General features: G+C 48.0%; 12 protein-coding genes across 12 annotated transcripts; 6 read left to right on the top strand and 6 right to left on the bottom strand.

Moving 5' to 3' along the window:
• Positions 1-75: 75 nt before the first annotated feature.
• On the top strand, positions 76-523 carry N7520_003039 (uncharacterized protein; the record flags this gene model as incomplete). Its single annotated transcript, XM_057136974.1, has 2 exons — positions 76-297; positions 371-523. Coding segments are annotated over 2 exons (375 nt in total), but the record flags the coding sequence as incomplete, so codon positions are not given.
• A 1,019-nt stretch (positions 524-1,542) lies between these two features.
• On the top strand, positions 1,543-2,604 carry N7520_003040 (uncharacterized protein; the record flags this gene model as incomplete). Its single annotated transcript, XM_057136975.1, has 3 exons — positions 1,543-2,205; positions 2,264-2,369; positions 2,501-2,604. The coding sequence occupies 3 exons, from the start codon at positions 1,543-1,545 to the stop codon at positions 2,602-2,604; spliced, it is 873 nt and encodes a 290-aa protein (XP_056999661.1).
• A 120-nt stretch (positions 2,605-2,724) lies between these two features.
• On the bottom strand, positions 2,725-3,874 carry N7520_003041 (SDR family NAD(P)-dependent oxidoreductase; the record flags this gene model as incomplete). The annotated part of the gene is made up of 4 exons (XM_057136976.1): positions 2,725-3,181; positions 3,234-3,564; positions 3,619-3,650; positions 3,750-3,874. 4 exons carry the CDS (start codon positions 3,872-3,874, stop codon positions 2,725-2,727), a joined length of 945 nt encoding a protein of 314 aa, XP_056999662.1.
• A 569-nt stretch (positions 3,875-4,443) lies between these two features.
• On the top strand, positions 4,444-7,611 carry N7520_003042 (TBC domain-containing protein; the record flags this gene model as incomplete). The annotated part of the gene is made up of 1 exon (XM_057136977.1): positions 4,444-7,611. One exon carries the CDS (start codon positions 4,444-4,446, stop codon positions 7,609-7,611), a length of 3,168 nt encoding a protein of 1,055 aa, XP_056999663.1.
• Positions 7,612-8,936: 1,325 nt separating this feature from the next.
• On the top strand, positions 8,937-9,545 carry N7520_003043 (uncharacterized protein; the record flags this gene model as incomplete). Its single annotated transcript, XM_057136978.1, has 1 exon — positions 8,937-9,545. One exon carries the CDS (start codon positions 8,937-8,939, stop codon positions 9,543-9,545), a length of 609 nt encoding a protein of 202 aa, XP_056999664.1.
• A 1,723-nt stretch (positions 9,546-11,268) lies between these two features.
• Positions 11,269-12,972, bottom strand: N7520_003044 (Zn(II)2Cys6 transcription factor; the record flags this gene model as incomplete). The annotated part of the gene is made up of 1 exon (XM_057136979.1): positions 11,269-12,972. One exon carries the CDS (start codon positions 12,970-12,972, stop codon positions 11,269-11,271), a length of 1,704 nt encoding a protein of 567 aa, XP_056999665.1.
• A 363-nt stretch (positions 12,973-13,335) lies between these two features.
• On the top strand, positions 13,336-13,524 carry N7520_003045 (dolichyl-diphosphooligosaccharide--protein glycosyltransferase subunit 4; the record flags this gene model as incomplete). Its single annotated transcript, XM_057136980.1, has 1 exon — positions 13,336-13,524. The coding sequence occupies one exon, from the start codon at positions 13,336-13,338 to the stop codon at positions 13,522-13,524; it is 189 nt and encodes a 62-aa protein (XP_056999666.1).
• A 353-nt stretch (positions 13,525-13,877) lies between these two features.
• On the bottom strand, positions 13,878-16,601 carry N7520_003046 (putative C2H2 finger domain protein; the record flags this gene model as incomplete). Its single annotated transcript, XM_057136981.1, has 2 exons — positions 13,878-14,173; positions 14,270-16,601. The coding sequence occupies 2 exons, from the start codon at positions 16,599-16,601 to the stop codon at positions 13,878-13,880; spliced, it is 2,628 nt and encodes an 875-aa protein (XP_056999667.1).
• A 1,179-nt stretch (positions 16,602-17,780) lies between these two features.
• N7520_003047 (nitrilase) lies at positions 17,781-18,982 on the bottom strand (the record flags this gene model as incomplete). The annotated part of the gene is made up of 3 exons (XM_057136982.1): positions 17,781-18,049; positions 18,114-18,432; positions 18,506-18,982. 3 exons carry the CDS (start codon positions 18,980-18,982, stop codon positions 17,781-17,783), a joined length of 1,065 nt encoding a protein of 354 aa, XP_056999668.1.
• A 316-nt stretch (positions 18,983-19,298) lies between these two features.
• On the bottom strand, positions 19,299-21,366 carry N7520_003048 (fungal specific transcription factor domain-containing protein; the record flags this gene model as incomplete). Its single annotated transcript, XM_057136983.1, has 4 exons — positions 19,299-19,844; positions 19,904-20,362; positions 20,397-20,732; positions 20,779-21,366. Coding segments are annotated over 4 exons (1,929 nt in total), but the record flags the coding sequence as incomplete, so codon positions are not given.
• Positions 21,367-22,620: 1,254 nt separating this feature from the next.
• N7520_003049 (FAD-binding monooxygenase) lies at positions 22,621-24,164 on the top strand (the record flags this gene model as incomplete). The annotated part of the gene is made up of 6 exons (XM_057136984.1): positions 22,621-22,856; positions 22,923-23,178; positions 23,265-23,525; positions 23,581-23,728; positions 23,783-23,927; positions 23,981-24,164. The coding sequence occupies 6 exons, from the start codon at positions 22,621-22,623 to the stop codon at positions 24,162-24,164; spliced, it is 1,230 nt and encodes a 409-aa protein (XP_056999670.1).
• A 530-nt stretch (positions 24,165-24,694) lies between these two features.
• N7520_003050 (uncharacterized protein) lies at positions 24,695-25,547 on the bottom strand (the record flags this gene model as incomplete). The annotated part of the gene is made up of 2 exons (XM_057136985.1): positions 24,695-25,427; positions 25,510-25,547. 2 exons carry the CDS (start codon positions 25,545-25,547, stop codon positions 24,695-24,697), a joined length of 771 nt encoding a protein of 256 aa, XP_056999671.1.
• Positions 25,548-26,517: the final 970 nt, after the last annotated feature.

The raw sequence follows: 26,517 nt of genomic DNA on the forward strand, positions 1-26,517 counted from the left end.
CTGATATATGTAATACACAGTGCTAGTGATCAATGGGTAGTGTTCACCCAGAAAAAGGGCAAGATCACCTAAGACGAAGTTGCGGCCATAGTCAACGATCTTCCACCTGTGCATCCCGACTCGTTACTTGGCGAGTGGCGGGGAGCCGACTTGGATACCGGTCACCCTGGAGTTGAAGCCAACAAGGAAACCAGATGGGCAGGGAAAACCTTCGTCTCTGTAGATGATATCAAACCAATGATGGACTTTGATGAAAGAGGGAACAGAGTATGGAGAGAAGATATTGGTGGCGCGCGTGTAAGTAAATTGACCTGGAAATGTTTACAAAAACTCATATTAACCTCAATATATGTCGGTCCGTGAAATTAAGTACAACGGAATCGTGTCCTCGGCCATGATTCACAATAAGCAACCCATTATTGATCATCTTCGGAAAGTGAATGACTCCATGGTTGCAGGAGTGATGGATACGCAGTTGATGCCTGGGGCTGGGAATTATTATTTTTACTTGACTAGGGTGTAGGATATCAGATCAAGTGCTGTAATCGGGAATTCCGGTTTGAGTCAAATACATCGCAGAGAGTTTATTAGATGGAGTATTCGAAGTCCCAATATCAGCGAGATGTTAGGTCCAGAATACTCACATTCAGATCATTAATTGGCGGCTCCGAGAGCGCATGCCTTCAATATTTTGTCTGTTCTTCAACCATCGGGAGTAGAAGCTTCAATTGCATTCAAAACTCCGAGCATTGAATGTTCGAACATAACCGTTGAATTTCTTCTAATCTAAGACAAAATTAAAGACATATACCAATTCCTAAAGTTTCCTTCGGGGTCAAAGCTGAGTATTTTGATGTTTTTCCATTCCAACAGACCAAATTCTTTGCACAATACGACAATGTTATAGCCTCGAATAATCAGGTGTTCCCGAAAGGAAGTACTAAACATCGAGGGCTACGCAAATGTATGGTAATTCTCCCATCTGCCTTTCTTAAGACTTCCGCCCAAGACAAGGTGGTCACCGGGATTCCATTCTTCAGGGCTACTTCCGTTTCCTGGACAAGTTGTCACTTTATCCCGAAGGACTAAGGTACAAAATTAGTGGAGAGCCTTTTTTCAGAAACGACTTTATCTGCTGGGAATATCGAATTCCGTCTATTTTCTGTCTTCTCCGGGTATATCCCAGTGACCATTCCGATCACTGCGAACATAGATATTACTCCATGGAATATTGATTACAAGGCTGGCCTGAATTTATCTTCCTGCGGCAAATACTACTTCGTCCATCTACGTTTGGCCAATTTTGTGTTGTTCGTGCTAATAATGCGAGCTGTTAAATTTTACGGGCCCAGGGATTTGCGAGTGGAACAGATTGAGACACCCCAGCTCAATGACTCTGAAACAAGCGTGCTTGTCGACGTCGAATGGTGTGGGATTTGTGGGAGTGACCTACGTCTATATACATATAGTATGAGATTTCAAAGCCACCTGAGAATCAAGTTGTGTCAGCTAATATCTTTTTAATTAAACTCCCATCGCGCTATGGAATCTTTCGTTATGGATCATGAGTTCTGTGGAACTGTGAAGGATGTGGTGAAAGGATCAAGTCTGAAGATTGGTGACAAAGTTATTGTTGATCCAACCCAAACGTGTGAAACATGCTTCTGTTGTTTGAATGGCTGGGGTCCACAATGCCCAAAGCTATCATTCATCAGATTTCCAAGCGGGAAAGGTGGTGGTAGCCTTAATGAGCTTGTCACAGTTGAGGAATCTAAATTACTCAAACTACCTGACAACATTGCGTTCAAAGATGCAGCACTGGCTGAGCCTCTGGCGGTTGGTCTCCATGCCATGCGAAAGGCTGAATTGCCTGATGAAAATTGGCCGCAGCAGACAATCGTGGTGATTGGAGGTGGCCCAGTTGGATACGCAGTGCTACTGAATTTGCTTGCTTTTGGGGCTGACCCTGACCGAATCATAGTCAGTGAGCCCACAGAACTAAGGCGGAATGGGCTGAAGACCCTCGGTGTTCATGTTGTATCACCAGAAAAGGACGACGTTGGGAAGTTTTCCCAGGAGCTCACTCAAGGCGAGGGGTTTGATATCGCCTTTGATTGCGCTGGGGTGACTCAGTCTGCTGCAACAGCGATGGCAACTCTGCGCCCCCAGGCAACTTACATCAATGTGGCATTTTGGGGTGCAAATGTCGGTAGAGTCATCCATGAGTTCGATGAAGCTTCTGAAACTGACAACTCGGACGCAGATAACTATTCCGTTCATGGAATTTTTCAGAAAAGAGATAACGTGTCGTTCATCCATGGCCTACAGTGCCGGCGATTTCCAACAAGCTGTTTATCTCATGTCTCAAGGTATGTCTACTCCAATATCTTGTATTTTTCGGCAGACCTTATCAAGTTTGTGGATCATACTTACTTCCTAAAATTTTGAACAGGGAAATATCCCTTCATTGCACAGATGGTCACTGCGCGAATATCTCTAGAACACACCGATGAGGCATTTCAAGAGCTTCTCAACCAAAGAGACCGGCATCTCAAGATATTGATAACACCAAAGGAATCAAACTTGACAACTGCCATCGCCTAGTGGGATAGGCATAGCAATGTTGATGATATTTCAGGCCTGAAACTTTGAGTTCATAGTTCTTGCTTTTATGTGTATAGTATGAAATGACTTGGAGAGTAAGGAAGACATGCAATTTGCGATTTATGCTAGCTTTCCAGGAACAAAAGGGTGTCCAGCACTCAACCCACCACACACAGCCCATGCCTGCCCATTCACGTAGCTGCTCTCGTCACTGCCAAGGAACAGTGCCACGCGTGCAACCTCGTCGGCAACTGCACCACGCTGTGTGGGATTCAGCTGCCCAATCTTGCGCTCTGTACCACGTTTCCGTGCATGGTCAAAGACACTTTGTGTCATACCTGTCTCGATCAGACCGGGACAGATGGCATTGATCCGAATCCCGGTACCAGCAAGTTGGAACGAGCATGTTTGTGCGATGGAAATGACTGCAGCCTTAGAGGCGGAGTAATCGGTGGATCCGGCGTTGGATCGCAACCCAGCGACTGATGCGGTGCAAATAATCGAACCGCTCGGGTGTGGCTTCGACGCGGAAGTGACTTTCATTGCCGGGGCAGCATGCTTGGCGGCAAGGAAAACACTACCAGGAAGTTAGTTTTGTGGATGGAATGGTTATTTTTGATCTTGCATACCCAAGAGCATTGGTCTTCATGGTGTTCATGAACCCATCGCCGTCAATATCTGTAAACATTTTTGGTTGTCCCACGACGCCAGCGTTTGCGAAAAAAATATCCAAGCGACCATATTTAGCTATCACCTCGTCGATGACGGCTACCAGAGCCTTTTCATCCGCTGCATCGAACTGTCGTACATGCACGTCTACTTCAGGGTAGAGAGATTCCATTTCCAGCTTATGGGTTGCGAGGTGGGTGTCGCTGTAATCGCAGATATAGACTGCTTTGGCACCATTATTGGCGAATTGGTGTGCACTAGCCCGGCCAATACCATTTGGAGAGTTGGCACCTGTTGAGTGGTTAGTTGGAGTGTTCCAATGAGTGGATGGTCGGATAATCATACCGGTTACGATCACTACCTTGTCCTTTGTTCGACTATATGTGCATGTAGTAGTTAGATTTAGATATTCGAAATTGAAGCACGGTACGCTATGCACTCTATATTTGCATAAAGAGAAAGACAGTATCACGTACGGACCAGCCGAGTCTGAAGCAACATGTCGAATCCGGGGTATTCCCTCAAAAGTCCCCTCATCTGGAATGCCCTCCACAAGGTGTTGGCTTAAAGCCTGAAGACGTTGTCGTGCTGCGGCAGACATAATGAAATATTGAGAGCCAACTAAATTGATCAGATTGAAAAATATGAAAATTCAATCCAAAAAGGGTGATCGATGCAGGGACAATAAATAGCAGGCGAGCAGCTTTCCCCACTCGGTTAATGCGGAGAAGCCGAGGCCCAGGTCAACCGACACCACGTGACCAATTAGATAACTCATATATCACGTGACCAATAACGTCATGTGCCCGGGCGTGTTTTAGGCACAGGGAGGCCTGCCGTGAAGAGCTTTGGGGGCTTTTGTTTTTTTCTAATTTTTTCAACGCCTTCCACCAGGTCACAATTTACCGTCATAGTTTTTGTTGGTCGCTACAAGCTTGCGGTTGATAGCCCTGCATTCCATAGATCCACACAGATCGCGCATGATCGCCAAGGGCGCGCAACAAAGACCACGAAAAAACATTAAGGACCTTTGAAGAAGTTCAAGACCAGGGGCTGCGCTTACGGGCCAAATTATTGCTACTCATTTGTTATTTTTGGACCTCTAGCAAGCATTCATGAAGGTCGCTACTGCCCATTCCGACTTCTATGCCATTCACCAGTCGTTGAGTCATGGCGGAGCCCGATTCTCTCCCACGACGCTCCTCGTCCCTGGCTTCTTCTGGGTCCAGCAGAAGCCAAAGGGCTAGAACATTACGTCCTCAAGCACACAAACGACACTCAACTTCCTCGAATACAACGACCGACCTCACGTCTTTTCCCTCACTTTCTCCACCCGACCGCTCCCCCACCTTGACACGAGGCTTGACGAACACCTTGATGGAGGGCGATGACGGAGACAAGCCACACGATACAGGTCGCGGACGCAAGGCAACGTTGGCAAAGTTGACAACTGGGGTAACTCACGCAGGCCGTGCAGCTCTGTTTGACGATTCGGTTCCAACGCACGATATCCCCGGTGCCCTTCATTTGGCGGACGATGCACCCATAGAGAGATTAATCGCGAATATTGGAGCCGTGAAAATAGTGAGACAGTTCGCTCGCGATCTAGCTCAACGGGATGCCGAGATCTCGGCTCTGAGACAGCGCGCTGATGCCAGGGAGCGGGAGTTGAAACGCATGCTTCGTGAAGTGTCAGTATCCAACCAGGACATTGAACGTCGTCTGTATCAATCGGAAAACTCACTAGACGATCGCATCTCGGATGCAGAAAGCAGTCACAGCGGGGATCAGAGCTCCCAGCAATCATCAGGGCTGAATGGACTCATGTCTCAAGCTATGACAGATGCGGTAGGGTCCCAGGTGGATGAGGCCACGCCAATGCCATCTGAATACCAGGCTACCATTCGTGCGCAACGGTCTGAGAGTGAAGCCCGTCCAAATGAGCTGGGTCCCAACCGAAAACGACAAGGGTCTCTTCGTGGGTGGCAAGAGTACTTGTTTGGTTCAACCAACGCCAGCCGGAATACGAGCCGGGCTAGCAGCATCATGGGCGACATGATAGAAGTGGACGAAGAAAACAACACTGGGGGCTTTCGAGCGCCAAGTAACCCTACACTGCGACGCAAAGGGCTTGATGATCAATTATTCCAGCCTCCCGGGTCTGCGGTGAGCGATGCTACTGGAAAGCGCATTGTCAGTGCCTCTACAAACGGTGACGATGCCAGCATTCATTCGCGCAAGTCTTCCCGTTCTATCGGCTCGTGGACGGTGAAACTGTTCGCCGGCAATTCGCAAGCAAAGGACAACAGCGACTCCGAAGGCAGCCGTACGAAGCCTTCGTCAGAGCAGAATGTGCCTTTTGCCCATTCCAAGGGAGGAATGACTGCAGTTGCCGCGTTAAAGCGAATCAACAGCAATACCAATGTTCCATCAGTTAGATCTAATGGTGGGGGGAATAGCATCAGCAAGCTGACTCCTCCAAACGCACGAAGAAGCGTCGCGTCCGGAACTGTATCACAAAGTGCAACACCCGATGGTGCAGGGAACTCGACCAATCTCGGCCCCGTCGAGATGGATGCCATTCTGCCCATGGAATCCCGACCTCCTACCCTAGCGCCTATTTACAATAAATCTCAGTCTGGCGAATTTCTCACGGACAGATTTGGGTTTATCTATGACCAGCGTCGAAAGCGACGCCAAAGAGAAGCTACCACGGCAAAGCCCACCAAACCTACCTTGAGCATTGCTGAGACACTCGGCAACCTTCGCAGTGATTCATCGGACGAGGATGATGATCTTCGCAACCGAAAATCCGAATCCACCAAAATCCCGACCTCTCCCACATTCTCCCCTGATGACCCTGACAGTGGATCGGTCGGACTGCGCCGGTGGCAGGACTACCTGAAAATCCCATCTCGCCCAACAGAACTTCTCTCTCATACGCCTTCAGCCGCTCCGATTGTTTCTTTGACTGATGCAGCAGAAGGTCGTCTGCACAGTGCTTCCGTCTCAACTGATAAAGGCTTGTCGGTGAACCCCAGTCCACGGCCATCTGCAAGCACCTCAGCTGTCACTGCTGATCGTCCCGAGTTTGCTGGAACTGTTTCCAATGACCCTGCGACGCTGTCTATGAGCAGGGCCGGTCCTGCTGAGACCGAGCCTGTTAAATTATTGTTGGAGCAGCTCACCGACCTCCATGATACACTGCAACGAGACCGTACTGTACGGTGGAATGAATTCCTGCGCAAAGTCCGCGCGGAGCGTCGAAAGGCAGGCGAAGCCGCAGCCGCAGCATCCTCTGATCGAACCGCCACAACAGTCGACACACCAGAGGCAACTCTCACCGATGGTGAGCTTGTCGGGATTGCCGGCCTGGGAAATAAAGGCAAGGTCGGACGAGCTAAGTGGCGCGAACTCCGTATGCTTGTTCTTGGTGGTATTCCTGTCGCTCTTCGGGCCAAAGTGTGGTCTGAATGCAGTGGGGCCTCTGCTATGCGCATTCCAGGATATTACGATGATCTTGTCCGCGGTGTCGGGGGGATTGAGCCAGACTCGTCAGTTGTGGCTCAAATCGACATGGATATTCGGCGCACCTTAACGGACAACGTCTTCTTCCGTAAAGGGCCTGGGGTCGCTAAACTCAAGGAGGTCCTTTTAGCATACTCACGCCGCAATGCCGAGGTCGGGTACTGTCAGGGTATGAATCTTATTGCCGCATCCCTTTTGCTTATAATGCCTACGGCTGAAGATGCATTCTGGATATTGGTATCGATGATCGAGATCATTCTCCCCCAGCATTACTATGATCACGGTCTACTGGCGTCTCGTGCGGATCAAGTTGTGTTGCGGCAGTACATTTCTGAACTGTTGCCTAAGCTCTCAGATCACCTGGAGAATCTGGGCATCGAATTGGAAGCACTGACTTTCCAATGGTTCTTGTCTGTGTTTACGGACTGTCTCTCTGCGGAAGCTCTGTACCGTGTCTGGGATGTAGTTCTCTGTCTTAACGTGACGAGCTCTTTTACTCCCAGTGGTGTCAAGGATGGAAATGAAAAGGCTGCTCCGACACCCGAAGAACTTGCCTCAGGTAGTGGGGGAGGTAGCACGTTCCTGTTCCAGGTCGCCTTGGCACTGCTGAAGCTCAATGAGCCACAGCTACTCACTACCTGCTCGACTCCTGCTGCCCTATACACCTACATCAATCACCAAATGACCAACCACGCCATCAGCATCGATGGACTGATTCAAGCAAGCGAGGCGCTGCGCAACATGGTACGCCGAGAAGAAGTTGTTGCTCGTCGCGCCATCGCCCTTCACGAGATGCGCGGCAGCAACTGAGATGCACAAGTTGTAACCTTGAATTCGATTTTCACTTTCATATTTTTGCCTTTACTCTTCATTTAGATTTTGAGACGATGCCGAAACGACGCATTGGGCGAGGAGTTTTTTTCTTTACCTTGCTAAACATTTCTTTGATATCCCACTAGCTTCATTCCTTGGCGTCCTTTCATTTCCTTTGGAACTGTGGTTCCAAATTAACCCCGTTCTTTCATATCTTGCTAAGGCATTTCGAGATACCCCTGGCTATTGCATTGGGAAAACCATAGATATTCAATTTCAAATGACGACATATTCAACTCATTCATATAGATTTTCGTTCTATATATGCTCTCTGTTTTAACTTGTCTAACTTGAAAAACGACTCCAGGTCCGAATGCGAGCTCCATAGATTCTTAACAGGATAGGCAAAACCATAATCGATCCAGACAAAGCAGCCAACCCACCGATCATCGGTTAAAATGCGCTGCTGAACTTGGCTTGCCTCAGCTCGTTTCAGATGATGCAACTTTATCAGGTGGCTAGTGACGGTAGAGGCTAGCACGGCGTATTAGCATTTTCGATAAATAAGAACATGATAGGTCAGATCACGGATAAAGCATCCAGCGGCCGTACTAGACATCATTAGCCGGTGCAGTATTGAGAATCAGACACTTGCTGTTTGAACTGGGCGTTCATGGTCAGAAGTGAGATGCACGACGGACAGGGAGTTTGAACTCGCTTTATGTCGACATCAGCTCGTCCGACTCGCGCGGCGCGACGCGACCGTATCGTAGGAGACTAATAATCGGATGCCATCTTGAGTCTAATCAGGGGGGAGATTCTTCAATAGTCGATATATTAGTATAAGGCAATAGCGCTATAGGAAAACCGATCCCGCACATTATGGGATCCCACGTAGGTAATCGAGTGAGAAAAGCGTTGTTTAAGGCTGAGTAGAGTAGACAAGGCTGATAAAGATCTATCAATAAGACTAATGAATTTCGGAATCGCTGCGGTGGGGTAAATATATTATATCTATATGATAGAGAGGATACGAGGCAGTTATCTATAGGGTTATGAACTTACGACCTGTCTATGGTAAAGGTAGTTAAAGGGGCGATGCGGGCGATCGGATGTGTTTACACTGATAGGCCTATCAGAACATTATTTCGATCTCCATCAAGATCAATCGGAATATCCTATATTTGACTTGGTAATCTATATAAACGATATCCGTCTTAAAGACATTCATTATTACCTCCCTATGAATCTCTTATTTTGTCTTCTCACCTTCTCATAATCATCTTTTCTTATCTTCTCAAGCGTCAGATCATCAATTCCTAATGTCAGTCAACATAATGAACATCCCACGGGATTTGCAGGAGGTTTTCATCTACATCCCCCGAGTGCGCTTAATGTTCTGCACCGTGTGTGAAGAGGCCGTGGTGGACAAGGGGATCAGTTACCACATCCACACCAACGATCATCGGGATAACGTACCAAGACAAATGACAGTTGGGGAGATCATGAAGTGGTTCAAGCGGCACCAATTTCGTCACCGGACATTCCGTTCGGCGCCCAGGATTCTGGGGGAGCAGAGTCGGCTGCCTGGGATTTCCGTAGTGGATGGCTTCCTCTGTAAGCTATGTGAGATCCTGCTGAGCAACGAAAAGGCCATCCGGAAGCATTGTGGCGACCAACTTGGCTGGAAAAGGAATTCGGGAGCAGACCGACCGTGGCGCGAAGTCTGGATGCAGCAGTTGCACCAGAGGGAACCCAATACTCGCTGGCGGGTCCCAACAGAGTCCCCTCCGGATACTGTGAGGGATGGGTCGGGATTCGGTTCAGAATCGACTGGAACGGCGCAGCAGGTATGTTCTCTTCCACTTTGGCAGCGTATGCTGATCTATCCAGGCTCCCATCGACGCCGTGTAGGTGGCGGCGACTCCTGAAGTCACGGAAGTGATCGAAACAACCGAAGCGATCCCCGAAGTGATCCCCGAAGTGGTCCCCGTGATCCCTATGATCCCCTGTGATTCCCACCGAAGCGATCCCGACCGAAAATATTCCCGCAAGAGTAGACAAGGTAGTAGGATCGGCTACAGTGCCAGTCCGATCTCAAGTTCAAGTGGTGGTCGTGCGCTCTCCGCAAAGCGAGGCAATCTTCCGTTATCTCAAAGCGTCCAGCGTAGACCTCTCACTTCCAACGAGAACCGCACAAGCTCTCTTTCCAGGCCCGCCTGCAAAAAAATGTCGGTCCGAAATTCATGGTACGGTCGCGGTATTTAGAACCGGCATGGCTCTACCCGACACTCCGCAGCGCATCGAGGTCCTAGACTCAGAGGATGAGCAGTCGAACCAGATGCAACTTCCACTAGATCGTTCGAGCGTTGGACTACCCCCACCATGGCCGAGCGTGCGGTCGTGGATCCATCTTCGCTCAGAATTGTGATCAAATGAATTTGTTTAGACGTAATGTGTGATTGGTTGTCAGCTAACAAATCAGGACTACTGCCTAATTCGTCGGTACTGAGTTTTGTGCATTGCCCAGTCATAAATGCCGACCTCATAAACTAGCATACCAAACACCCATTTGGCTCTAAGATCTGTCAGGGGTCCCTTGCCAGTATCTTATCACGTAGCGGCTCGAGGTCGTTTACAAGGGTTACCAGCGCCAGGCAACGCCATGTTCACTTGAAATGAAGATGTGAAGTAGAACCTTGGAATCCAATATTGATGTATGTATGTGCTCAGGTCCCAAGCTTCACCTAAAATATTGCACTGCTACCGGCCTATTATGAAGCGTACTACCCGTCATTTCCCGGCTTTATGCGAATAACATTTGTCTTGAGGCCTTTGGAGTATATCGATAGCAATATTGGACGGGCCTCGGCAGATCAAAAAATAGTGTAGGGACGTCTTATTATTATTAAATTAGCCCTTTAAGCAAGTCATCTGATAGTAGGTGTATTTGGTTTTTGAATGTTTTCTCATCATACGTATCGGACTTATCTTTACGTATGGGTGGATATAGCTTCTGCCTCATTCATTTGGCACAAAGCCAAGGCGCTCCACCAAGGATCGACAGTGCCTAGATCGCCGTAGAAGTCGGATATGATGTGATGTGTAAATTCTGAGTCATCAATGCAGAAATGCAATGCCAATGTGAGGTATAACATGCGAGAGTTTGAGACAGAAAATGGCTGAGAGAATCCACAATGAGTCCATCAAAGGGACTAAAACCTTAATCTCGCTTCCTTAAATCCTACTGCAACCTTCCTTCCATTGATACACTAATTTGGCTTGCCGTTCATCCACCTTTCTCTTTGTACAAATGACCCTTGTCAACATTTGGCTTCCAGTCAAACATGATGTTAGGTGGCCTTAACGGCATTTTGTCTTTTGGCCAGTTGTAGGCTATTCACTAGCCCGACATTCGTCAAATCCGGAATCGCCAAGCTTGCAGAGAGCGGGGTTTGGGCGCTTTGAACACACATCCACCCAGGTTAAATGGGTGGAGAGTTGCCCGGAAGTGAGTGGCCCCCACTCTCAAGAGTTCCCTCGGTCCTCTCTTCATTTAATCGTTCGGCCCGACTTCATTGAGGCCACGTATCTTCAGACCATGCGATCCCCATGCTGGTAACATAATTTTGGACACTACTCTATATGGTCGCTTCAGCTGGGGCCTTCCTGTGGCCAGAAAAGCCCACCATCAAGCATCGAGGTAAGATCGATGTGATCCATGTTTGGTCGCACACCGAGTTCCAATACGTCCCGCGATACGGCCTTGATTTGGCGCATGATGGATTGTGAAATGGCCCAAGTCTTCGCCAGAGACTTGAATACGCCGATGGTAAGACCGATGCGATCACGGCTGGGGTCGGGCATGCTGCCTGCCTTGACGGAGCATGCGGCCAGCTGAACAATGGAACTGAGTGTGAGCGCGCAGATGAAGAATGGGGTGTGGCGCTCAACTGGGAGACGAATGGCTGCGAGCGATGACAGTTCACTTGCCGCCCTGACGGCCTTCATGGCATGGACGTGATGAGAGAAGGCGGGAACACTAATGGGACCGTGGTGGCCACAAATCACCTCCGAGGCGACGGCGGGGGACGACAACAGATCTGACCGCGGGAAATTCAAATAAATAGAAGCGCCGTTGATGATCATAGTTGCCTGGAACATGATCTCATCGACGGAGCCATCGGGCCGAATCAACTCTAACTTAGAATCGGGAAGGTGGTGGAACCAGCTAGCAATTCGCGCGTCAATGGCTTCAACCTGGTCCTGCTGCCCTTCCACCATATCCTGCGTCGCCACTACTCGGCCAAGAACACGCACTGCCTCAATGCGATAACAGTAAGACGAAAAATCCCGCTCATCGTCTGCAAACACGCGCTCGTCAAACTGAGTGATTGTTGGAGCCGGGGGTGGGGTGAGACCGTCCTGATAGATGCGTTCCTCACAAGGAAGCGGCACAACAGGCGGAACTAAATTGGTACGGTAGACCTGCTGTACCCCCAAAGCCGTAAGCAGGCCTTCGATTACGAAAAGTTCCCACCATGTTCGGCGTAAACACTCGGCACGAATTGGGTCGCCATTGCTGGCAAGCTCAGAGAACGTTGCTTGGTGCATTCCCAGTTCGAATGCCACGTCCACAGCGGTAGCCAGACAAACGCCGGCTTCGCTCCGTTCATTGCGTGAATGCAGCACAATTGCCAGCAGAAGAAGTGCCTGCACCTTTTCGACGGATGACTCTTGCTCGTGAACTCCAGTAACGACATTGGGACGATATGTCTCACTTGAAGCAGCTGGGGTAAAGTGAGAAGCAATAAATTTCATTACATGTTCCAAAAACGGCGGAAAAGCAGCGCGAAAAAGGAACCGCAGGGGCGGAAGGATCGGGTGAGCTGAGTGAAAATAGGTATAGTAGATATCCAGCAGGTACCCATCACCAGCGATCGACGAGACCGATTCCGGAGTGAGCGGCCCCGGCCCCGTCAAAGAGCGCGAAACAGGCGGTGCCATTGTGACAGACGTGTTGTTCATACCAGGACTTAAAGATCCAGATGATGAAACTGGGATGGCAGGAGTATACTGGAAAGATTCCTGAACTTGCCACTCCGCGGAGGGGTTGCTTATATTGAGAACCCCATTGGAGGATTCTCGAGCACGACGTTTTTTAGACTGACCCTGAAAACCTCGACGAGATTTGGTATATTCACATTCGGAGCCTGTTGAAACACAACGGCCACAGATAGGCGTTTGTCCATCACATTTGAGATGTTTTCTGCGACAGAGCAAACAAGCCAGTAAAGAAGGGGAAGGTTTTGGTTGAAGCTCGGAATGTGGAAACTGTTGAACAGGTGGTTCGGCCATGATGATCAAAACATTCCTGTATAAGGAAGAAAATCCGGGGGGAGAGGGGGAAAATCAAAGAAATTATGCTTACCGTTGGAATGTATGGATTAGTCATGTAGTTAAATAAACTTGGTTATGTAACCCAGATCGACGCTAACTTACTTTCATGACACGTTGGATGTTAAACCACCAGCTTGCGAACTTCAATTTCAACAATCCTTGTTCATTGTAACTTTCACGTTACTCAGTACTCAGTTTACGCCTTGTCTTACACCAATATCAATTGACGTGTCCCTCCCCACCTGGGCAGTGACCGGTTTACCTCCTGACTACTCCGTACCTGGTCAACTACTCAACTCCTCTCCGAAATCAACCTTTACCATGATTTCCGACAACGACCTCTACCGCCTTGCCATCTTCCTAGGCTCGTGTGCTATGATGATGATTGTCCTCTACCACTTTCTCGATGTCAATGCTCGCGATGACGAAGAAACTACCACCGAGTCAATCAAAAGCACCGAATCCCCCGTGTCATCAGACAATGTCGGATCAACAACCCAAGCGAAATAAGCGGAATGGCAATTAAGACCACATCAAAGTGAAAGCCTGGACAGAAATCCTATTTGGGCAGTGGAAGAGCGGCCACCTGGGATGAGATAGGAGTGCATGTACAATACCCCACGACCAACGCGAAAGGCCGATTTGTTTTGTTTTATCGTTCTATTCTGAACAGCAAGATACCAATTGGTTTCCATGTGCTCAATTAGAGCAATGCATTTTCTATGCTATTTCATGTGACTAGATAATGTAAATGGATAATGGCGCGCTGTAACGGGACTTCCAAAGGTCCAGATAACATTTCCTCCTGGGGATCAGGCCCGCTGATGAGATGGAAAGAAAGTCGAGGCAAAAGATTGAGGTGATTAGACAGCCCCCGGGAGAGTATACGCAGTTTCGGTAAGTTGACTCGACATTTGTCGTGGAGGGGTTGACAGTCGGCGATCGCTGATGTCAATATCAGGCCCAACCTCCTCTTTCCAGCGACATGCTCCATCTATGAATGCCTCCGCCTTCTGTTTCGAGTTCGAAATGCCGCGAGATCGGTTGAATATTTCGACCAAGTCACGATCAGCTGGGAGAATCAGAGTTCCCGGGCGTGCTTGGCGGTCAAACAGGTTGAAGTGGGGAATTTTAGGCGTTTTATCAACGTCATCCTCACCTGATAGAAGTCGTTCTTGTTAGAATATTCTCAAGGTACAAATGAAAGCTGAAAGTCCAGCATGGGACTATCAGATGCACGTATCAATTTGCTCACCAGGTGAAGGCACCACAGGACCATCCCCTAGGTTCCAAGCATAATCCTTAACATGAGTATCTCTCATGTGCTCCCACAGTGTCGAAGCTGCCATATGCGTTGAATTCTCACACCCATACCAGCCACAAGTAAGATTGTGAGGAACATGTGCCTTCAAAACGTGGCGCTGAAGTAAGAGCAAGGTGTGAAGCTCGGCTTGGCATTTTTCCCAATAACACTTGTAGACTGGGTACTCGACTGCTTCAGTTGGAGTTGAAATACGGTCAATGATAGTCTTATCCACTTCATCCTTCCTTGGGCGGCCCCTCTTCTTCGTAGTTTGCATTTTCTGGGGAGATGAATGAACTACAACCGCAGGTTGAAGAGTTTGTTTGGTCCGCGGCGATTTGGCGGGTACGACTGATTCTTGGGCGGCAATATTTGAGCGTGAAGGTGAGCGCGATCCGATATTTGGATTTCTTGCTGGCAACTCGGATTTCAATGGCGCCGGCTCGGGCGCGGGGATCGGATGGGAAGGTTGTGGCAATGGTGGTGGGGGTGGAGGACCGGATGTTAAGGGATATGAAGTAAGAGGCAAAGCATTTGAAGGTAATGAAGAAGGTCCAGATGAACGGGGATTGAGCTGAGCAGAAACCACCGTCGCGCCGGTCGCGTTAATTGGTTGGATCGGTGGACGCGTGAATGTCGAGTCCTCACGTGAAGATAAGAGTGGATCGAGTAGATCCCACCTCAGTGTAGCCAGGTCTGCCGAGTAATCCAACGAAGCAAGTGAATGTTTGAGAATAAGCAAGTGATGATTCAAACCCTTCTCTGTTGGGTGTTTTGCAGCAGCAATCAATACATCCCGGGCAATAGTGGTCGCATCGTACGTTTTCTTCACGTCCATCTCATTCACATCCAGTGGTTCAACAAGATCAAGCCGCCCTAATAGCCGAGCGATGCTTGACTTTGTCTGCTTCCTAGGTAGCATATGCTCTTCGGTATTGGGGCCGCTTGACTGCTTAGAGCCATCTTGAATTCTTCGTATCTTATTTGGAGGTTCTTGCCCTTCCATACTGCTGAGCCTACTTTTCGAATGTGCCACAGGCGCCGCTTTCTGAGACCCGGGAGCCGGTTTGTGGATCATGTACGAAGTGACTGAAGCGTTGTTCTGGGTCCCCTGATTGGCGTAATCAACTGGCGCTTGGACCGTTGAGCCCAAGACTGATGAAACTGGTGCAGGGGGGATGGGTGGCGGTTTCTGAGATGGATGCCAATAGACTAAGGCAGGCTCTATCACATTGGACCGGGTCTGGTTTGTGGAATTAGGGCCAAGCGTGCTCCGAGCTGCGGAAGTGCATACATCTTTTTCTGAAGATGTTGTTGGAGGAATGCTGGGTTCAATGGATAAGCCTTGGAGTTCTTCAGGTGGAGACTTGGAAGCTGCTTCTAGCTGATCGACAGTCTTCGCAGAATCTCGGCCCTGGCGCTGGTAATTTCCAAACTGCGGATCCGGGAGTGGGAGTCCATTTGGTACTAATGCTGGTCGGCCTGTCTGCGCACGCTGTGAAGCCATCGATCCTTGTACTTGGTCTGCAGGACTAGAAGTAGATATTGAGGATCTTTGTGAGATATCATAGCGTGACATCGACCAAGACGCAGAACCATTGGAAGTTCTCTGCTGGTTTGTCACTGGCCTCGAAGGCTGCCTGGCACCTGCTGATGGCTGTGGTGAGGCAGGAAAAGGGGCGTCGGCGCGACAGGAAGGATTGGGTGGGTAATATGGGGATGGTCCGATATCTGCCGGCCTCACGGACTGCTGGCTATGGGTTTCTCTGTCTGGTAGTCGCGAGGACTGTCTCATTAGCTCTCCAGCTATCACCGGTCGGCTTTGGCCGTATTGAGTCCAGACCGAGTCCCCATCAAATTCTCGTTGTGTACCTGGCGCTGGGCCTAGCTGTCGTTGCTGCTGCCGTAGTCTGTCTTGCTCCCTTTGAAGCTGATTGTATTGCTGTCGTCTCAGGTTGTCTATCGCCATCTCGTCCTGTGTCTTCGTTGCTTTCCACTGAGCCAGTCCCTCCTCTGGTTCTCTGGTTTGCCGTCGCGCCACTTCGTCCTTTCTCCTCTCTTGCAACAGTCTCTCCTCAATATCCCTCGCTTGTGCTTGCACTCGCTGTTGACGCAGTGACATATTGTGGTAGCGAGCAGCATCATTTATATAATGCATCTTTGCTTCATGCGCAGCCTTTGCAGGATCCACGAACGCAGGGTGTGTCCATGAAGGAGAACTCCCTGGATTGACAAAGCGTCCTAGCCATCCGGCAGGATCGTGTTCGTCATCTCCGTCTTCCATAGAGAGAGGAATACCAGCTGGAGGCTATAATCCCATATTTGTTCGCAGATTCAAGGAACAAATTGGGGACAAAGGACTTGGCTTTGGCGGGTCAAAGGCGAAAGGTGATTTGGGACGCGTTATTGCGCTAGCACTGATTCGACAATAGGCGGATCGTATCTGGTAAATTTTCGGCTGCGGTTAAAGCCTTGCTATTGAGCCCAGTCTGACGAGTCTGAAGAAAGAGGAATTAAGGGCCTCATTCAGCGGCGTTTCGCGATGCGCTGGACGCGTCCAGGAAGTCTGCAGCTGTAGCCAATTACAAAACAGCAATCGAGGTGGGGCAGTCAGTATCACGTGATGCCGCACAATTTTCGGCTACAAAAGCCAAACTTTACTTGTTATTTCTTCAGCTAGTCACCTTATGTGGTCCTTTCAAAATGATCGATATGGACCACCATGAGATAGGAGTCAGCAACTCCATTCAATGGGCCATGTTCCACAACAAGACAATCAACATGTGACGTAATTCAATGGGATCGTGCAGCGTTCAGGTTATGCTGGCTAGAACATCTAGTGCACACCACATCCGACTCCTGCGACCTGTCTTCCAACGAACATGTTACTATGTTTGCAATTTACGCTGATGATGCGTATCTTGTGACTCATGAAAGAAAGCCTGCTCTTCACTAACATAAGCCTTAAATGACCCTCTTGTCGAACTGAGGGCTCTCCCCTTCTTGATCTCCCGCCAAATTATCTCCGTACCAACCCCGCTTGACGGACATGATGGTTGGTATGGTAAACGAATGGCGCATAACGAATCGCAGGGTTATTCTACGGAATGGTTCTGTCTCACTTGCAGACCGGCGCTGATGTCTTCGGACTAGGATGTTGTTGGTTTGAAAGTGAGGGACATCACAACACCAAAATTGGTCTAGGTAGAATAGAACTTGGCAGCTATATGAACAACTTACCTTAAAAACATAATTTATCTTCCATTTACAAAGCTTGACTAAATTTGTCAATTTATGTACGGAGTAGTAAGTAGTAAGTAATCCATGCCTCTTGGATGAACAGTCTGCGCATTTGTTTTGTGCCGACTTTTCAAAAATTGAGATATTCTTTGCAGTGCTGTGTGCATCTGGTGTGTAATGATGAGCTAGGTAGATCATACGATCAAGCTCTCACGCTCTGATTCTAAAAGGGGGGAGGGTTCAAATCAAGCCCCTCCACTGTGAGCTTGAACGCATCAGACCGAGAATAGCTCCCAGCGACATCCAGATCAAGTCTACCCCGCTCACAATCTTCAAGGTCAATCTCCGAGATGACCAATCCGTCGTGATCTTTGGAGATGGCATCTGAGGCATCAATGGCATCGTCGATACAAACTTCCCAGATTGGACCAGCCAGAACCTCTCCCAGGGGTCCGACAATAGACGACCCACCTCGGCAGATATAGCGATCCCCTGGTCATTCCATGTTAGCAGCTGTCTAACAGATAGATAATCAAAATCAGAAAGGAATAAATACCGTCTTCTTGTGTAGGCGCATGGTCAGTGATCCAAGATGGAAGCTCATTGTAGCGGACACATTGGTTCGACGAGAGGACAAAGGTGCGTCCTTCACCACCAATAGTTCGCAAAAGCGGAAGCCAGGTATCTCGCGCATCAGCGGTTGGCGCAAGATAAAGATTCACATTCTGCGAATACAGACTCTGTCGAAGAAGAGGCATGAAGTTCTCCCAGCAAATAGCTCCACCAATCGTAAGCTTAACGCCATTAATCTCAGTAGTGATAGCTTTCAGACTCGCCGCCGAGCCCTGTCCCCAAATCAGACGCTCAGAGGCAGTCTTTCCCACAAAAATCAGGAAAATGTTAGCCACCTTATCCTTATCTTGATGAACGCTTATGAAACAAACTCACTGGCATGACCTTTCTTCTCTTGCCAAGTATACCTCGCGAGGGATCCACAAAGACCATCGAACAGTACAAGGTACCGGCAGCCTTCTCAATCAGCCCAGTGGCAATAAAGACACCAGTCTCTTGAGCCACCTGCTCAAGGTACTCTCTTGTACCATCTCCACGGTACTTCTTCCCCGGGGCTGTGGGGAGTTTCCGCTCTACCCAATCGTCACCGGCTCCACTTGGAGTATCACCTAGATCCACGGCCGACTTGAAATATTGTAGAAATTGTTCACGGCCATGAGCTCCGCGTGCGCCCACTGCGGTGCCGAAGTCACATGTACGGGGATATCCGCCCAGATATGCTTCAGGGAATAGAATGAGTTGGACCCCGCGTGACGCAGCTTGAGCTGTGATGCGCTTCAATGCGGCGAGGGTGGAGGGTAGGTCAGAACGAGTGCGGGCCTGGGCCACGGCGACCGTTAATTTCTGAGACATTTCGTTCGGAATGGCAGAGTTTCCCTTGCGATTATCCGTTTCGATTAATCAGAAAGGAAGAAAGGAAAAACTGGTTTGAAAAGAATTAAATGGAATTGGAGTCATCGGAGGTTGAATCTCCGATAATGACTACTTCACTTCTTTTCGGCGCTGAAACTCCGAACGGTAAGCCCCACATCATGTATGCCGACCAACCAATGATTACACTAAATAATTCATGCAGTATCCTATGGGTTGGTTCTTAATTTAAAATAAAGCAATAAAAGACAGAACATCTGTCGTCGAATTATATCGATGCCATTCCGAGTTTTTCTACTTAAAATTCAAACAAGCCGGGAAAATCTAAAAACTCGTGATCGTGAACACTGGGCTCGTGAAGGTCAAGGTCGTCTGACCAAGCAGCACTTTTGGTCCCGGCCATGTCTTGACAGAGAGAACAGGTTTCAGGAACATGTATTTCCGAGGACCAGACGAGGAACTTATCATTGTATCTGGAAAACTTCCACGGATAGTGCTGGGTCACCATCTCGTTGATCATTCTACAAATATCGTTATTCACGACAAGTGAGACGATCTGAGGCATATTCCGCATGATTGAATCTGCTGCATCCTTAGATATCCGATTTTCCGCACTCTCAGCGGAGATAAGAGGATGGTATGGAATAGATGCAGAGAGTGTGTCGAATACATCACGCAATGGCTCAGCCTCTCTCCAATGTTCTGCAAACACAGCAAGAATGACAGAACATGTCTGTATTGCTGCGAGTGTCTCCGAAGATCGGTATATATCGGTTCGACTGGACGGATGCGTTGCCCAAAAGCAATAGAGAAGGGTAATCCCGATGCCAAATTGACTCAGAAGCTTCATTTAGATGATTGTTAGCGGAATGATGTTCGCATCGCAATGAGGATATCTCTCACCCCTGGCCAAAGCTGGGCTGTCTGGCGGTCCTTCTGATACTGGCGGAAAACAGATAAAATCTCTGCGCAGGCCTGTAGGCACTTTTCCCCAACTAGCCCTCGAACGTTGTCCTTGGTCGGTCGGTGTAAAAGTAAGATTGTATAATTGTACGCCATTCCAACCCATCCTTGGCTGGTATAACCTCTAGCTTCAGGGTCACTGTGAGGCTGTAGTTGATTCCTCCATTGACCTAACTCCTCCAGCATGTGTAACCTCCAGCCATAATGTGTTGCAAATGCTCGATTGTAATCGACGCGCATCATGATTGCAAGTATACGTGACTGTATTCTTCTCACACGGATCAGGTGAAGGGCGGAAGAGACACTGGTTTGTCTAGGGGTAGATTCAATAACCGCCTGTCGCACCTCCCAGGTTCGGATTTCATGGTCACTTATGTTATCAAAGAGCTGAGCTATTAGCTGGAGCAAAAAGAGGGAGACTGGGTCAACGTACCTGAGTTTGAATGTTTTCGTCTACAACACTGCATGGAACATGGTAGATCCAACTAATTAACCGATCTATTGAATAGGCGGACCAGAAGACTCGGCGGCGTATTTGAACTTGCAGCAGAGTTGAAGCATCGAGGATCAGAAGCTCATCCGCAGGTCGATGATGTAGTTGAGAGATGACACAACATCGCATTGTAGTTGATATCATTGTCAGAACGGTTTGAGAAGAAGGAGAGTGAAGTGCATGTATCGTGCACATCAAGTAAGCTTGAACATGAAGAACTGGGTCTGGTCTCTCAAACACGGCGCTGAGAGACAGAAGGGCAATCGAGTATAAAGTCTAGAATGTTAGTTATTAGACATATTCAGAATTGAAGCTCACTAACATTGGATAGGTTTCTCTCTTCGGGCGATACTTGAGCAGCGATGAGAAGGCTAACTGCAAACGCCATCTGAACGAAAAATGACTTCCATTGCTCACCAACCGGTAAGTCATCCCCAGATTGTTTTAAATTTTTCCAGGAAGAGTACCATTCCAGGAAGCTTTCTTCGTAGATGAAGGGATAGCGAGGGTTGACTCGTTCCATGTAGGTTTGGATTAAATCCCGTTCTTCTTGATCTGAGAATCGTATTTCTTTCACCGTCGTTTCTTTCACAGTTGATTCTGAGCCTTCGAATTCTGACCTAAAGCCAGCCCTGTATCTCTGCTTGTGAATATCAGGTGTATTGAGGAAGATTGGCGATGATGCTTGAATAGTTATCGGAGTTTGAATATCTACTCGCATTGGAGGAAAACGAAGGACCGATGGCTGAGTAGGCTCTAGTGTGGGAGACCTGGTCTCATTTCTTCTTCCTGAAGCGACTGTAGAGCTCTCAATTGATTCAGGTCTTAGAACATGTGGATTCGATACTTGTTCGTGTGTTCCAGCTTGTGCCTCTAACTCAAAGAGACGATTTTCTAAGGACCGCGTATATCTGAATAGGTTAGCTCAACAGATGTACTTGTCTAAGTTGATGACACAAAACCCAGATTGAAGGCAGCCTTACTGAGGATTAAATTGCGATCTCCTTTTTGATCGTTCCGATGGCACACAAACTAAATCGTTTTTCGATTGTCGTTAACACTTTGAACATATAATCCCCAGGAAACGAAGGATTATTATGTACCTGTTTGGGCTTGAACACAATTCTCACATGGCCGCTCTTGATTGCACTATGAGAGAATAAGCTTGATATCTCAATAGATAAAGAAATCTGTCACTTGACTATACCTTTTGTTTTCGCCGACGACATCTCTGACATGAAAAAATTCCCTTCGAGCTCGGCCTTCCACAAGCAATGCCAGCGTTGGCCATAGACGCCAAAAATTTCGGAAATAAGGTAAGGTTAATTTTTAAATTGAGGCCGAAGGCCGACTAATAATGAAGATCTTTAGATGCCAGCTTGAAGTGCACAATGGTGGTGAATGGTGTTCCAATATTCAGCCGTCGGAGTGCCTTCTCCGGATCGGATGATGACAAAATGCCCCACTAAAAACATGTTCGGCAGACAGTACCACATCATTATTTATTGAGGGGCACTCGTGAAAAGACTATGTAGTACATAGCAAGGAAAAGAAGCAAAAGAGAATAATATGATAATCTCTCCTGGCAGGCGAGATAGAGAGGGAAAAGGTGAGGGAAAAGTGGAGGGAAGCTTAACTACATATATAGCCTAATCCTGGTTAGAACAACGGCAATCAAACTGGAGCAAGCGCTACATACAATCCTCAGCCTCCAATACATCCAAGGATCAGTTGGGATATCAGGATCAATGCTTCCTTATTAGTAGTAATTTTGGTTGTATAGCATATAGCAAGCTCCGTAGCCATGATATCCTTGATTTGGTAGGTTCACCGTCGATTGGTAGCATGAAAACTTGCGAAGTGATCAGAATTCCTACTCCTGGTTAGTCTAAGCCTCCCATTTTTAGAAATCGTAAACCTCCTAGTCCCTAGAACGAATTATATTGCTCAGCATAACTGCTCAAACAATCCGATATGTAGCCAATAGCCAGCAGAGTCCGTATCATGACACATTCGGACTTATTATGGCGTGCTATTTGATCATACAACATTCCGCACATCGTGATCATTGATAAGCAATAATATAAATAACTACCGAGCCATTGAGTTATATAAGCCTACCAAAGACCCCGGCAAATAGTAGCTCAATTTTGAATCAAATAAAATGGTCGGCCGTACATTACTTTCCGTTGCCATCGTTGGTGGAGGCCCCGGTGGGCTAGGAACCGCCATTGCTCTATCCCAACTTCCATTCCTCCAAGTAACACTTTACGAAAAGAATCCCGAGCCTCGAGAAGCCGGTGCTGGAATCAGTCTAAGTACGAATGCGTGGAAAGTTCTGGACTTGCTTGGGGCGAGTGATGGGGTGAAGGGAGGATCCAAGTCTAACACACATCAAAGGTAAGCAATACTAATGAGAAGTTGGATTTGATGCGTCTGCTTCATATGCTGACGAAATCCGCTCAGAAATGGCCACACTGGCAAGATTCTGAGCATCACCCCGCACCCCGAAAACTCCGATGCGGATTCTCGTGGGGCTATTCGCGCTCGCAGAACACGACTCCAATCTGCCCTTCTGGATAAGGTGCCAGATGGTCTGATCCAGTTTAATAAAAAGCTTGTTTCTCTTGAGGATCGTTCCAATGGAGGCGTACGCCTGATATTCGATGATTTGACAGACGCACATGCAGATCTAGTCGTCGGTGCAGATGGTATACACTCGGTTTGTCATATTCCCCATTCAACTTATCTGCGACTAACTGGACTCAAAAATGGATTGTTCGACGTGTTTTGTTTCCCGAACATCAGCTTCGGTTCACTGGAAACACTGCATTCCGCACGATTGTGCCCAGGTCACGTCTGGCTCACATCCCAGATGTTGCATCCACGACAGCTTGGTGGTGGGGTGAAGCTGGCCATGTTTACTTCTCAGATGTGGATGATGAGGGCGAAAGCGATGATCCATTCTTTGAAATCACCGTGCGATCTTATAAGGAGCCTGAGATCCCGGGGAAGACTGTTGTCTGGGGTATCCCCGCTACCAATGAGAAAGTGGCGTCTCGGGTTTTGGTGAGATGATATCGATCTACATATTGGAAGATACATGTGTTGATACTTTCACTAGACATTTGATCAGCGAGTACGGGACGCAGTGGATGTGGTTCAGGAAGGCGAATGGGGGGAGTTCGCTACATTTGCTGGACCTCGTTTGGACAGGATCATTGGCTGGGATAAGATCGCTTTGATAGGTGATGCTAGTCACCCACTCTCAGGTAATTCATTCCGTCTCATGTATTAAACAAGAAACGGTACTGACAGTTTTTCAGGTGCGTTCGGATCTGGTGCGACGTTTGCCATGGAGGATGGATGGATTCTCGCTCGAGCACTCGAGTATGCACAGTATTCTTCTCATCCTGTTAAGGATGCTCTTGAAATATTCAATGTAATCAGGTCACCATACTATGCCAGAATGTGAGTTGGCCCAGCTCTGATATATTTTTGGACTTGATAACTGATTGCAAAAGGTACGAGCACCTGGATGAGATGGGTGCCAAAATGCAGAAGTTCAAGGAAGAGAACAAAGACTTTGATCATTGCTTACAAGCAAAGATTGACAATTTCCTTTATGGTGACAAGGATTTCATTTACAAGAACGACATTGGAAAGGTCTGGGAAGAGTATGAGGCATCATTGCCAGACCGAGCCTAGATACATATACTGTACTCAAGTCTCTGAAATTGATTTAGTAACGATACAGGCACGTTTCCAGATATACATTATCGTACACCTTTTGAAGAACATCATCAGCAACCTCTTCATAGATTTTGACTTGTCTTCTGGTTGGAGAATAATGCATTGCCGAGAGAAGTATAAACAGGAATGCGGGGTGGATGACGTCGGCGTGGATAAACAGACTCTCAAAATACAGATGCAAATTAAAAGTCCAAAAACATTGAAGTGTCACTTTCGTATTTCATAACAGTCAGTCAGGTAACTAGACTCTGTTGACACTAAGTTACATAAACGAAAATCCAGGCACTGTAACCAAGCTGTCAAAGATCAAGTATTCAGTTAATATACAGACGCTTCATGCAAACGAAAGGCCGAGAAAAAACCATCATGTCGTGCGTTAAACTTGGCAAATGAATCAAGACAAAGGACATATAAACAAGAGCCAGGCTTGCTCAGCTAGCATGGGTTGAATGCCTCCCATTCCATATGTGCGGACCAGCAGTAGATCACTGGCTCTTGTGTCCTACACATGACGACCAAGCTGGCAGTCCACATCCAAACCCAATAAACAGGTACAGAAGGAAGATCACTACGAAGCCGAGGAGCACCATGAGCTTAGTATTCTTCCACCACATGCGCCGACGCAACCCCCGACTGCGGATGCGAAAATCATGCGCACTCCCACCAAGCCGATCAGTCTTGTCAACTAGTAGATCAATGCGCTCGCCGCGTTCCAGTACGCGCTCAATATTCTCCGTCATGATGTCGCGTACATTGTCAATCTCGCGGCGGGCAGACGCCAAGGAGTCTGCGGGTGGAGCAGTGTTGTATGTCTGAAGCAGGCTGCGGAGTTCTGTATTGAAGGCTGCGCAGCCGTATGCTGGCAGCGAGGAAAAGTCTGTGCTGGATGGTGGGTAGCTGGAGAGGAAATTGCGCTTCATTTCTAGGAGGTAGGCGAAGGGGATGCGGCGTCCTTGTTCGGCGGATGCTACTACTAGGTAGCTTATAGGTGCGTAGGAGTTGGGCTCGGAACGTCCACTTTGATCGTCTGCCGACCCGCCGGTTGGCGAGTCGGCAATGTAGTGTACGAACAGGCGTTCATGGGTGTATGTTAACTTCCGGGGCTTGTCGTGGGTGATTTTGGGGAGGATGAGGGATGCGAGTGAGGATGCGGATGTGGATGATGATCCTGGAGAGGAGTGCTCCGCCAGGATGGTGTTGCGGTGTGCGATACAGGTGCTGGTGGTGAGGAGTTGTTAGAATGCCTGATGCTGGTATTCATCAAGTTCAAGGTTGGTACTAATGTATCGGGGACACTCACTAAAGCAAGGAACTCTGGGGCTTTGAGGAGGAAGCCATGGCGGGCTATAGCTCGAAAATCTTCAGATAGTGAGAAGCACGGGTAGGGTTAGATCCGGACTGAAAGCAAGAGAAGGCCGCTGTCTTCGGACAGTGACGGTGTAAGGAGCTCGCCGCGCTCCCCATTTCCAAGTGGGTCGCTTAGTCATTCCTTACATGTTCAGTCATCCATGCCAGCTCGTCGTCAAAATCACACATAACACATAAAACATAACAAGTGAAATAATGGAATGGCTAGAGCGGACTGCTATTAAAAATTATGGATATCCATATAATCACAGGAATCATTCATTTATTTCGTCGACACCGCCCCGAATTGAATACTATGTCCACTATTATACCTAAATTTGCTGCTCAAGTTGTTTTTAGTAGAGCTGGATTCAGGGAGCATGGAATGATAACTAGGTTTAAGATGATTAACCATCCGATGACACAAATGAAGACCGTCAGACACCTATAAATCCCTCTATCACTTGGGCACACCATGGTCTTTGTGGACACACGCTCGAAACCCCCAACCTTCAGGTTTTTCTTTTCTTTTTCTTTCCAGTTCGCTGCTTGTCACTTTGAAAAGCCCAATTAGAGAAGACTTAAGTTATTTTCAAATGCGGCGGGAAAGAAGATAGGACATATCAGGAAAGGATTACGACGGGCTATATGTGGTTTCAAGTTTTTACCTTTCCGATTGTGGGGGGTGAGTCTTCCCCACCTTTCCCCAGATTCCATCCGCAACCTCTATTTCCCATCTTCCGTTGCTTTTATCTCTCCGGTAATTTCCCTGCTTCTTTACTGCATTCATAGTAGTAGTCGTATTTCGGCCTCAGGACCCGTTAGTGTTGCTTAGTCTCAGTGAAAGTGAAGCTAGTCCCGATTAGGTTGATAGCAACAAAGCTAGCAAATCAATGCCTGCGGCTCCAACACTGCCCATCAACTATTAATTCCGCCTAATTTCAGATGTTCCGTCCGGCAA

This window comes from Penicillium odoratum (assembly GCF_028828045.1).
Source record: "Penicillium odoratum strain IBT 22623 chromosome Unknown utg000002l_segment0_segment0, whole genome shotgun sequence".
Lineage (NCBI taxonomy): Eukaryota > Fungi > Ascomycota > Eurotiomycetes > Eurotiales > Aspergillaceae > Penicillium > Penicillium odoratum.